This window comes from Poecile atricapillus, chromosome Z (assembly GCF_030490865.1).
Source record: "Poecile atricapillus isolate bPoeAtr1 chromosome Z, bPoeAtr1.hap1, whole genome shotgun sequence".
Taxonomy (NCBI): Eukaryota; Metazoa; Chordata; class Aves; order Passeriformes; family Paridae; genus Poecile; species Poecile atricapillus.
In genome coordinates this window covers 46,252,584-46,265,636 of record NC_081289.1, presented here as the reverse complement: position 1 = coordinate 46,265,636, position 13,053 = coordinate 46,252,584, and the positions used below count along the sequence as shown (strand labels likewise).

At 39.8% G+C, this 13,053-nt stretch overlaps 1 protein-coding gene across 5 annotated transcripts in view; it reads left to right on the top strand.

Moving 5' to 3' along the window:
- LOC131573141 (anoctamin-6-like) overlaps window positions 1-9,421 on the top strand; it is a 67,561-nt gene extending 58,140 nt beyond the window's left edge. For 3 of the 5 annotated variants that reach the window (XM_058826788.1, XM_058826787.1, XM_058826789.1), the window contains 6 exons: window positions 372-469; window positions 1,071-1,201; window positions 1,974-2,179; window positions 6,236-6,435; window positions 6,895-7,000; window positions 7,916-9,421. In XM_058826788.1, coding sequence (XP_058682771.1) covers window positions 372-469; window positions 1,071-1,201; window positions 1,974-2,179; window positions 6,236-6,435; window positions 6,895-7,000; window positions 7,916-8,122 — 948 coding nt within the window. In that variant the 3' untranslated portion in view covers window positions 8,123-9,421. The other 2 variants (XM_058826791.1, XM_058826792.1) reach the window with 2 other exon arrangements.
- Window positions 9,422-13,053: the final 3,632 nt, after the last annotated feature.

The window sequence follows — 13,053 nt, the reverse complement described above, 5'->3', positions numbered from 1 at the left end:
ATGTATTACAAATACCCAGAAAAGGGTTATTTTACCGTGGTCCTACAATCTGTGACTGGGCACACAGAAAGGAGAGACCATCAGTAGAAGCGTTCCTATTTTGCTGGGTCACCCTCACCTGGTGGTAGCACAGAGCTGCATGACTTCACCTGGAATTTCACTCTTTCACTGGTATTCTGTCAGCCTACAGTATATGGCCTGGAATTGGCTTTTGCATACCTTACTGGAAAGGTTTGCCTAGACAGTCTTCTTCGACTGCTTTCAGTAATGTTATTATAATAATAACCAGGAATGCATAATTTTAAATGCTTCAGTCATGCCTGAAAAGTTAACCAACTTCAAAAAATTTTCCTGTCTCTCCCAACCTTCAGTGTGATCCAGGTGGATGTCTCCTTGAGCTCACAACCCAGCTTGCCATCATAGTAGGAGGGAAAGCGATCTGGAACAACATTCAAGAAGTTCTTGTTCCGTAAGTTCAAACTATTAAGTAATCTGCTCTTTCATATTTGAAAAATACTTGCTTGATGCCTTCAGGCACTTGATACTGAGTTTGGTAACTGTATATTGTGTTCTGAAAGCATAAGACTTGTCCTTGGAGCCTTTTTTGGACTGGTAGTCTGGGCTCCTCTATTGTTTTAACTGATTTTAATTCTAATCAGAAATTCTTCCTTCCTCTGCAAGTCAAACACAATGTGTTTCAGGTTGAATATTCAAAACTGAGATAGTAGAAGCGATGAGAATCTTAAACTGAAGACTTGCTCAATATTGATTGGAATGATTTGTTATACATTGGGCTCTTAAATGTCATGTGTAATTACTACTTTAACTCATTTAGTAAATATAAATCACTATGATTCTGGTATATTGCCCCTTTGCACTCTTATTTATGGTTTGTAAAAACTCACTTTTAGGATAAGGCAACAAAAGGAAGGAAGTTTTGAATAATTCAGAAATCAATACATCCAGTGATCAAACCTGTAACAGGAGAAATGCCAAATTTCTTTTTTCATCTTCTTCACTTTTTAGATTCTTTTACCAATGTTAGTGTTCTTTTTCTTCCTGTCTGATAGTTTGGTCAAGAATCTAATTGGAAGATATTCTGCAGCTGCTAGATCAGAAAAAGTTATTCCACGTTGGGAACATGACTACCACCTCCAACCCTTTGGAAAACTTGGACTATTTTATGAGTATCTTGAAATGGGTAAGGAACAGTTTAGTCTGGGTTCAGTACTGCTGCTGGATACAGACATGTTCTAAAGAAAATCTTGATACAGAAATGCTTAATATGGTGGACAGAAGAGACATTAATGTTTTCTGAGACAAGTTTTGATTGAGCCATTACAGATGGTTTTACAAGCTTTTATTAAGCAGCTAAGCCTTAATCCATCTTATAACCAGGAAACAGCATGTGGCTGTACAAGGAGGAGTACTGCCACTTCCTTGCCTAATCCTGTGAGAAATGCATTCACAAGGCAGCCCCCTGTCATGCTGTGGTGTAGCACAGCAGAGCCCGGTGTCACATTGGAGGGCTGCAGTCACCGGGACTCTTTGCTGGTAACTTGGGAGCTGGCAGGCCATGGCTGGTTTGTTGCCACCATCCATTCTGTGACAACATTTCCAGTGGACTTGATTGTTGGTTTGGGCCTTCCAGTTCGGTACGGAGACAGATAGTCATGAGATTTCCTCATGACAAAGACGTCAGAAAGAATACACAGGATTCTGGATATTTGAGTACCCAGAATAGTTCCTCACGCTGTGTTGTGATTTGTAATATTTTCCTGTCCCTCTCACCTAGCAGGTTTTTCAGTACTATTGTGCTACTATTTTCTCATCCAGAAGATTTCCTAAGAACCCAGCTACTCTTTCTTGTTTCTCCCATCTGAATTTGGCTTGTATAAACTATACATGTCTACACTAGCTTATCTCCAGTAAGTGAAAGCTTCATCAATGCATGCAACCTCTCCCTTTCACAGTTATACAGTTTGGCTTTGTGACCCTGTTTGTGGCATCGTTCCCCCTGGCTCCTCTCCTGGCCCTTATGAACAACATGTTGGAAATCCGGTTGGATGCGTGGAAGCTGACAACCCAGTTCAGGCGCATGGTTCCACAGAAGGCACAGGACATTGGCGCCTGGCAGCCCATCCTGCAGGGCATAGCCATCCTGGCCGTGGTCACCAATGTAAGTACGGTGCCAACAGCTGCAAGAGATAAAGTGCCTTCACTGCAGGTGCTACATCCAAATGTGGGAATGCTGTGCGTGGCAATGCAACCGAAATGATCCTTAAGGCCCATCTTCTTAAAACAGAAATTCAGCTTCTTTCTTGTGTACTTAAAAATACCATGTGTGCTCAAAATTGCAGACCAGAAGGAATTTTCTGAGAATTTGGACACTAACCTGTGCTTCAGTTATACTTAATTTTTTTAAGCACACAATGAAGAAACTGAATTTTAAGAGTTTCTTGAAAATATTTAAGAAAAACGTTCTGATTAATATACTTTTAACAATGAAATTCAGACCTTTCACATTTTTTGTATCAAACCACCAATATTTCATTTGTAGGCTGCATTGTAGGAAGAAAAATATGGCGTTGTTATTTATATCATTGTGGATTATTTGATTGCTTATTCTTGAACAGTAACTAGTATGTATTAATTTAACAGAAAATTCTTGCTGCTGGCCTTTTTTAAAGGAGCAGTGACCTCTGGTTTCCTCTGCAGGGACAGTAATGCCACAGACCATCCATGTGGAATAGCCTTTCTCTACAAGGTCACTGTTTTCTTCTGTTATCAGAGAGATCCAAATATGTTATGCTATTGGACAACTCTATTTCCTAGTCAATCCAGCTGGATTTTCTAATACCAATATGAAAGTAGAAGCTGAACATTAACATTACTTTAAAATACTGTACCTTATCACAGTTTTCTTGGTATTCAGGGCAGATTTGAAGTGGCTTTGGTGACCTCATGTTGACCAGGCCATGTGTTAGGAATGTGTTTGTGCCCTGCCCTCCACACTTGATGTCAGTGTGCAAACAGAACATCGGCCGCTCACCTCCGTGGGGCTGTTGGCGTGCGAGAGGCTCAGCCAGAGACTGCCACATTCAAACAGCCCCTCTGCACGTGCTGTGAGGACCTCAAAGAGATTGGTATTTATTGCTAATGAAGTGTGGGCCATAAAGCCATGTGCTTGAGCAAATGCTAGAAGCTGTTTTCCTCCTTTAAGTGTGTTTCTTTTTTTGTTTGACATCCAGGAACTGATCCAAGTCATCAGTCTTTCCTTTACCAACCCTGCCTTGATTTTACCTTAGTGCCCAGAAAGGGTTCCTTCTCTTCTACATGACTTGTTACAGCTGATTATCCTTGGGTAGTGTATCACCTCCTTCATGCACCTTCTCCTTCATGCATGTTACCTTTGTAGCAGCTGCTAGTACTTGCAAGCAATTTTTGCACAAAGCTACCAGTTTTGAGAGTTGCCGTGAGGCACTGGACTTGCTATTGCATCTGTTGTTGATTTGAAGACTGATTTTAATTAGTTATGGTATAAATGGAAAACTGTGTGCAGTAAAGCTTGGGAAGCAAAGAATGTGCTGTTTGTTTGTAGTTCTCCAGTGCAATACTCTGAAATGCAGCCCATAATTCAAGAGGAAAAAAGTTTTCCTTTGAGAGGATGCCGTAGGATTAGCTCTCGTATTTCTGTCCTTGAAGCTCTCCGGAGCACATCTGGAGATCATTCTGAGAAAGGGAAGAGAGTGAGATAGGGTTCAGATTTAGGATGATGAGAGACCTGGGGCCTTTCAGAAAAGATTCAGTAAGATCAAGTATTAAGCTCTGTACCAGAATCTTTCTGATACAAAGAAGCAGCATCAAACTCATTTGGTCCAAAGGGAGAAGGAATTATTTTGGCTTATTGATAAGTTGATATTAATTCATTTGTGGTCTGACTAGATGAGCTAATGAACAGAAAGAAAGTTTATTTAACAAGAATTTTCTATGCTTGTAATTCAGACTACAAATACTCTACTTGTACTCTACTTTTAACTCTACTTCAGAGTTAAAAACAGAGTAATTTAGCTGTGAGGTCGTCTCCCTGCAAGTGCAAGACACAGTAATATCTACTTCTTGTCAGTCAAAAACACCTACTCAGCATGTAAATATAAACAACACATAATTTTCACTTCATTTCACACTGGCATGTAATGCTTAAAAACAGTATTTAAAAGTGCATGCCAACTACATTTGATCTAAGCCAAAGTGCAGTACAAGAAAAACACCTTATCCTTGAAAATTTTCAATGAGTTTTAGACCTAGGATGCCTCCCTGTTATTTGTCATCAGCCAAACTTTCTCTCAACTGAATTCACTTGTAGCAATAATCTGGAGAACTAAATGCAGGTCTGGGACCACAGTCTCAAAAGGATTGTTTCTGCAAATTTTATCTTAACTACAGTGCACCTCCTCAGGTTCTTCAAAAGGTAAGACACTAGGATATTATTCATCATTTGGCAGTGGTGCTACTTGAGGTAGGGTGGGTCTTGTCCCCTTTTCAACTCCCTGTCTTTCTCCCTCAGTCCTGTCTCTTGCATTGTGCTGGCACCAGCACTGTACAAACACATGATGAATCAGACCAGGGAAAGGATCCAGTGGTGATTCCCAGTCAGATCAGCATTGTCATCTGATCTGCTGCATGGGCCCAGAAATGCCCAAGCCAGTGCAGAGCTCGAGTCGACTGCTAGAGGCAGAGGCAGGAGGTTGTTTTAGCTAGCACTGCCACCAAAGTATTTTTCAAGGAACTGTAGAGGAGGTACCCACATTTTTTTTTTCACCTTTTCTCCTCTCTCCCCTTCCCTTCTTCTACAACTGTTACAAATACCTCCTCAGGCTGAGACTGGCTGGCTGGGAATGCTGCACAAAAATGGAGATTTTTCTTTCCCATGTCATCAAAATAAGGAAATATAGACTTCATGAATTGCAGACTAGCATGGTGGTGAATAAATACAGATATTAACCAGTTTTTATGCTCCTCTGTTACCCATTGACTTTGCCCCTAACTCTGTCCCATGATTCTCCTGTGGTTTTTCTGCCTCTTTTATACATCTCTGCCTAAACCTTCCTCCTGATCTCATCAGATCTCTACTTCACACCTTTTTCCTCCATGTCTCTGCCCTGGTTCTTTCCATCCATGTTGTCAAGTGGGTATTTATATCCTGATACGGGACAAAACACTTCTCTTTCAGTCCTGGAGTGCACCTAGTCACTCCTTCCCAGGCGCTGGGCACCAGAGACGCCTGTTGTCATGAGCTGGCTGGGCAGCCTCTTGCTAAATACTCAGCTGCAGATCTTGCCAGTGGAAAGTCTTCCTCACCGGGAAACCTTTTGAACTTGCAGTAGCAGAGGAGGAAATTGGATTAAACATAGTTAACCCATCCTCCAGAATAGGATGTTTTGGGAAATTCATGAGTTTAGAAAAGACTTCCCACAACAAACCCACAGATCATATTTCCTACCCAGTTTGTGACTAGCAGACTGAGTAGGACAGGGACTCTCTTGGGAGCAAGATAAAAACAAATGGTCACGTCACGTAAAACAGCACTATGCAGCTGCTACTAAAAAAAATTATCTTGGCATCAAGAGCAGTTTCCACATGTACTACGCTATAGTAGGAGGCAACAAGTACCAAGATGAATTTGGGCTGGCTAGCACCTCTGAAAGGGTGGGATGTTTCTAGGATCAGAGACGGATCAGTTATATATCTAATTTATTTAATTCCTTTGCTCAGACATCGGAGAACCTGGTGACATTTAATTTTCTGTTACTGAAGAACTCTTCTGTTGTTTCCATTAGTTTCATCAGGCAGAATTTCTTTAAGCATCTCATAAGTACTCATAAGAAGCACATTTGCTGATCTCCTCTGCATGCACATGAAGAAAGGGGTTTATAATATAGATGTTTTAAGGCATTCAGCGGTTTATAATATAGATGTTTTAAGGCATTCAGCAGAGCTAGCATAATTTAGCAACTGTACAGAGTGCACATGCCAGAAAGGGATTGTTTTGTGCCCATGAGAGACTACATGCTCATTTACAGACTGAACAACCACTGACGGGAAAAGAACGTGTTTTCTATTTTTAGCTCATATGCTAACTTTTGAGATGATAAGTATATGGCAAAGGAATGCATGTTAAAGCTTATTTCTTTAATGCTGTTCTGCTTTTTTGCCTTGTCTTTCTGAAATGCAGGCTATGATCATTGCTTTTACATCTGACATGATTCCTCGTCTGGTTTATTACTGGTCCTTTTCGGTCCCTCCTTATGGGAGTCACAGCAGCCACACTATGAAGGGGTATATAAACAGCACACTTTCTGTCTTCAATATATCAGACTTCAAGAATGAAAGCAGACCTTTTTCCCCTTGGTTTGGGAACCAAATGACATGCAGGCAAGTGTCAAATAAGCATTTGTCATTTTCCAGTTACAAAAATAATGGTTTTTATATCTAAGCTCTCTAATTCAGTTAACAATATCCCATAAGAAACATTACAACACAGGAAAACTCAGCTTATTTTGAATGGCAGAATAGAGTGGAAGTATTCACCCATAATTATGTGATACTCAGAAAATTCTTATTTTAATTTGGCTTCTTCCTAGCTGATTGTTTTCCAAAAAAAAGAAACCTTAAAATTTTTATCAGTAATTCTTAATAAAATGGGAAAAACTATGACATTTCAGCCAAATGTGGCTTATCTTGCAGATATGATTTTACCCATCACAGTAGCTCCCCGAGCTGACTGTTCCTGGACACATTAAGCAGGGCCATGTCGTGCTCCATCCTCTGGCCACAGAGCCGTACTGCAGAGATGCCAGAGACCAGCTCCTGACTTTCCTGCATTGCTTTCAGATACCGGGATCTCCGCTACCCTCCTGGTCACCAGCACCAGTATGAGCACAACATATACTACTGGCATGTCCTTGCAGCCAAGCTGGCTTTCATCATTGTCATGGAGGTCAGTGTATGGGCTCTGCTTCAGCATTGCTTATTTAATCTCTTCCCTCCCTGCGGAAAATCCTTCCGAGGCATTCAGTCCAGGCACAGCTGTCAGAGCTGGTGATGTGTGCCAGCATGAGCAAGAGCTTGGGAGATGGAAATTAAGAATAGCAACATTGGAAAAAGAATTCCCTGAAATCATGACATCAGCTGAGGATTGCCCCACAAATTCTTTTCTCAAGACCTGTAGAATAATTTTTAGTAGCAGAAATAGAGTACATGTACTTAGAGGAAGTTTGCACACAGTGTCCTGCATGCATATACATGGTACCTGTATGTAATACATGTACATAATACAGGTACAATACATGGCAGAGTCAAGTCTATAAAGACAGTCACTGTAAGAAGTGAGTCTCTAGATGATCGTCAAAAAGCAATTGCTCCTTCCTCTGCAGCTACAGCCTGGACTTATGAAAGATGGGAATCAGTCCAAGATGAAGAGAGATAAATACTTGGTATTATTTAATTATAAAATGTATTTAGGGCCTGATCCAGGGACTACTGAAGTCATCAAAACTGGTTAGAGATTTCCTGTATCAGAGAAATATAATGGTCCCAGAGTCATTTGAACAAACCTAAAAATCTTATAGGAAACTGTAACCAGTGTTTCCAAGCAGGAGGGAAGTGCTGTGTTCCAGAGTTTCCCCAAAGCAGCCAGAGAAGTCCTTGCTCAAATCAGGACTGGAAAATCTGAATTTTTTGTTTATCATATAATTATCTTATTAGTCATATATTTTTAAAATCTTTTTCTACCATGTTAGATACTGATACTGAATCAGCACAGAATCTAAAGACAAAAAGTGTCGTTTCATTTATAATCAGAATAAAGTGCTGTTCATCCTGACTGACATTTTTTCATTTTCACCTTTCACAGCATGTCATATACTTTGTGAAGTTTATTATTTCATATGTAATTCCGGATGTATCACAAAAGACCAAGAGCAAGGTCAAACGAGAGAAGTACCTCACACAGAAACTATTACATGAGAATGATCTCAAAGGTATGAAAAAAAACATGGGCAAAATAGCCAACAAAATCATTAGAGGACCAGAGAGCACTTTACGACCTAAAGATGAATGAGTACTTTTTCATATGGAATAACAGTATTTAGACAACTAATATCTGACCCGATATTACCAACAGCTATCAACCATTTTGGATTTACTAGATATTGTTTCTTGCACCTCTTACTTACTCATTTTCCAGTTTCCCTTGGACAAATGCAACCACTGCAACGCAGATGAGAGTTATCATTTTTTTAAACTGCTTTTTAGGACATATTAAAAAAAAATAATAAAAAAAGGTAAAAATTATTTCATCTCTTAAGAAGATGCAGATTAATTCCAAGCACCTAGGCTGCTTTCTACTTTTTTTAGGCACCAGCTATTAGATGACTAGTGTGACTTGAATAAAACCTTAAGAACAAGGATGATTTGCTATAAGGATATCATTGCATCTAATGAAGGAATTTTGATTGATTGCTAATGCAAACCTCAGCTATAAAATGAAGAGGAAAAACCAAAACGTGAAGAAAAAAGAAAGAAAATACAACTCAAAATCCCATTGTTAAGCCATTGGAATTGACATACTAAGTGTGGTTGTTTGCTACTCTGAATTAACTATGCATACTGAGACTTAAATGGATAACAAGATATTTCAATTAATCATGGACTTGGATCACAAGGAGCAACAGGACTGTAAGCCCATCCTGTTCATCAATCTTTGTGTAAACAGGAGAATGGCCTTTGAAATCAATGCATACAAACTGACCTTACAGCACTCCAAGTGAGTAGAAAACTCAGGCATTTTATCTTCCCCCAGTCAATGTCCTTTCATTAGCTCACTCGCCCATTCTGAGCTAAATGCTCATAGCCTTGAAGGTCTTGTACCTGTAAAAGCAATAAGTGTTAAAAGTCTTTTCACATACTAAATCAATATTTGTGGAGGGCTGTCTTTTGCATTTCTCTAACACCAGAACATGCTCTTCCCTGAGGTTTTGACATAGGATGAATGTGCAGCTGAACATTTTGATACACATTGTGTGATGAAGTGAATTCTGACAAGACTATGAATCTATTGAAACTGGAGATTGGAATAAACCATTTAATAGGCCTTAACCATGCTATGAAGCTTTAAATAATACAGATGGATGTCAGAGGTGTGGAGGCATGTGCTACAGCCATCAGTCATCTTCAAATCAGTCTGCCAATCTGCTTGCTTATTTTGGCTCCAGCTGCAAACTGGGAATAAGGGAATTACAGATTAGGCATGTATATGGAGGGTTATTTTGTGCCTGAAGCATTGATATTGCAGATTATTAACTTGCTTTCTCTTTTAACAGTTTTAATGGACCAATTTATATTAATCATGAAAACTAAAACCTTTTTTAAAAAGCAAAATATGCCTGTAGTTTATAAACCAGGTGATTGCTTTATGTTTGTAATTTTGTACTCTTCTGAAATGCAATACATATGCAGAATTTTTTGGCAGATTATTCATATAGCTTTTTACATATGAAGTCCATTTACAGAAACTAAATAGCATTTAGAAGATGTATTTTATCCAGTCAATAGTCAGAAGGAATTAAACCTATGAATTTTGCATCAAGATCTCCAAATACGGAGTGCTGTGTAACTCAAGCCTGTCTTTTGAAGTAAACCCTATAGAATCATAAAAAGACCTTTAAGATCATCAAGTCCAACCATTAACCTGACACTGCCAAATCCACAACTAAACCATGTCCCTGAGTGCCACACCTACATGTCTTTAAATACCACTCTCTGAGCTGAGCCATCCAGCCAGTCTTTTACCTAGCAAGCAGTAGGCCTGCCCAAGCTGTGAGCAGATCAGCACCCACTGGGACCTGAGGACTTGTGTCTGTGTCTAAGTGGTGTAGCAGGTCACTGACCATTTCCCCTTGGATTACAAGGGCTTCATTCTGCTCCCTGGCCCTGTCTCGCAGCTCAGGGGGCTGGGTTCTCAGAGAACTTGGTCTTACTAATAAAGATTGAGGCAAAAAAGTCATTGAGTATCTCAGCCTTTTCCTCATCCTTTGTCTGTGTGTTTTCCACCACATCCAGTAAAGGATGGAGGGTCTCCTTAGCCCTCCTGTTGTCGCTAATATGTTTGTAGAAACATTATTACTGGCTTTTGCAACAGTAGCCAGATTAAGCTGGGGTTTGGCCCTTCTCATTTTCTCCCGCATAACCTCACAACATTAGTCTTCCTGAGCTGTCTGCCCCTTCTTCCAAAGGCCATCAACTCTCCTTTTTTACCTGTGCTCCAGCCAAAACTCTCTGTTCAGCCAGGCTGGTCTTCTTTTGAATATTTCCAGAAACTCCACAACCTTTCTGGGCCACCTGTGCCACTGCTTGATCCCTCTTACAGTGAAAAAGTGTTTCAGTTTGTGCCCACTGCCTCTGGTCCTGTCACTGCATAATATACCAAACTTTCAGTTAAAACAAAGTTTTGTCCAAAAAAACATTTCAAGGAACAATTTAATGAAGTACTCTGGATTTCCCTGTGCAAAATGAGTTGGGTTAGAAAGGGCAGTCAGCTCCTTTCATACCTGGAGCTTTTGGTGCTAGCTTTCAAATGGATCTTTCTCATTTGCAGTTGTGTTTAGATGAGAGATGCCATTTGTATTTCCTCTTCAGTGATCACAGCACCCATGTGCCTTAAATACCTTTCCAGGTATGGTGTTAGAGGTCTGGGGCAGGTAAGGAGGCATCCTGTGATGAAGGGGGAAAAATGCAGCACAAAACGGACCATTTCAGGTAATTATTTGGTCTTAAGGAAGCTCTTTGAGAATTAAAGAGACTATGAAACAAACGAATTGTCATACTGTGAGCAGTGGCAGAGCTTAAGGCGGATTTTCAGGAGTGCCTAGACTTTTGCTCCCTGTTTAATACCTGGGGACTCTCCAAGTTGTTTCTTCATACATCAGTTGGCATCATTTCCTAAAGGGAGAGTTAGCTCTCAGTGTCATAAAGAGTTTATATTCCTGCCTTTAAAATAACAATTAAAAAACCTGCTACATCGGCAAAGCCTACGTGCCTGTGGCTTGGGCTCCTCCCGTAATAAAATCCTAATCAGCTCTGAGTGTGCTCCTATGTAACCTTTTTTGTTCAGATGACAAATGTGCTTTTGAAACCGGTCTTCCACTTGTCTCCATTTTCTGGGAGACATCACAGACTAGTCTGGGCACACGTGGACTGAGTTTCTTCTGCCTCAAACCGATGCAGAAGGCAGCTTTTAGATACGCACTTAATGGTGGCTGACAGGCACTTAGTCCTCAGAGCTGAAACCAGAGCTGGGCTGAAGAGAGTGGTGAGCTCTGCATGGGCATCAGCTAGCCAGCATTAACTTTTTGCTCTACTGATTTGCTTCTGAAATGCCATGCTCTATGCTAATGTAGCTGTAACATTTCATTTCAGAAGACATTACATCAGGAATTCAGTTCAGTTTGCCATGTGCTCAGTGTTACTCACAGCAGAGTTCTGAATCAGAGAAAGAAGAGGGAAACCAACACAGTGCCTAATAATTGCATTTTAATAGTTTGATTTAAGCTGTGCAGTTTCTGAAGCCTCTACCTCCAGCTGCTGAAATGTGCTCTGCTTGCACGCAGGAAGCTCTGCAGAGGCATAAGAACAAAATGCTGGGGACCAGTTGCCAACATATGAGTATTTGTATTTTTTTTTATTTTTAGGCTTGGTCACTTTATAATTAAAGATCTGCTTGAAGGGAAAATCAGCATTTGTTTTAAAGTCTGAATCCATTTTACCTTTTTTCTACACTTGATATGTAGGCCAGATTCCTACTTTGTACAGATCTGTTGAAGTCAGGGTGAATTTGGACCAGTGACCATTTCATTGCCTTAACAAGCACCATAAATTACAGACTATCACCACTGTTTTAGACTCCTTGTATGTCAATAAAATTCAGAATGTAACAGTGTATTTTTTTGTATTTTTTCTAAGAATGTTTGCAATTCATTTTTAAATATTAAGATTTCTTTTATATTTATTGTCATTAAATAAAGTCTATTTTAAAATATCAATACATCTGATGTTGATTAGTGTTGTTTGTTTTTCCTTGAATGATACTGCTGCTGCCAAATGCTACCCTTAAATTATTACAGTGTCATCCCTGTCTAATTTCCATATTCATCCTCTTTTTCAAGGATTTTCCTCTTACTCCATTAAACTGTTACTAGTGCTGAAATTTATCTCCTGTGTTTTTCTGCATCTCCTGGATGGAAGCCATTCCTTTCAACACCACATCAATGACAAGGACCATTATGTTCTCATACATATAAACAGTTTAGGTCTTTATAACCTTTCACTCCTGTCATGATAAACGCAGTATTATGTTTCAGAGTCACCATTTATTTCTTCATCTGGATCGAGTCTGGGATACTCTCACCTCCAGGCAGTCCACTCTGTCTCTCCCTGCCATCCAGCCATCAGTCCTCTTCTGCTTCTGCTCTGGTCTTGCTCTCTGCTTCGGGGAAATTCTTCCCTAAGACTTAGAGAGCAGAAAGGTTAGAGGGTAATTTTAAATGCAGACCTTCTTTGCACTGTGGTGCATTGGTTTTATTTCACATAGAGATTCTCAGGATCTGCTTTCAACAGCTTTATGACAGTTGTAGATGCAGAAGTACTATCACATCCGACCTGTTTTCTGCTCACTAAGGACTGTGTCTCACAGATGCCAGCACCCACTCTGCCCTGCCACTCTTGCTTCAATCTGGCTTTGTCAAAGCAAGAACAGAAGAAACTTTAGAATAAGGCATAATAAGGATTATTGTCCTACAAGCAGAAAGATATACTATTATCATAGCCCAAATCCATTCAAGGACTATTTTGTGCAGTTTTAAATTGACTTGTACATTTAAAAATATTCAAACAGGCTTTAGTTATTTTTTTTTGCTTATTATACAAATAGTCAAAGCATAGCATTTTATGTCTGGTGATGATAGAATGTAATTCTTTCTGTCACAGAGCAGATGA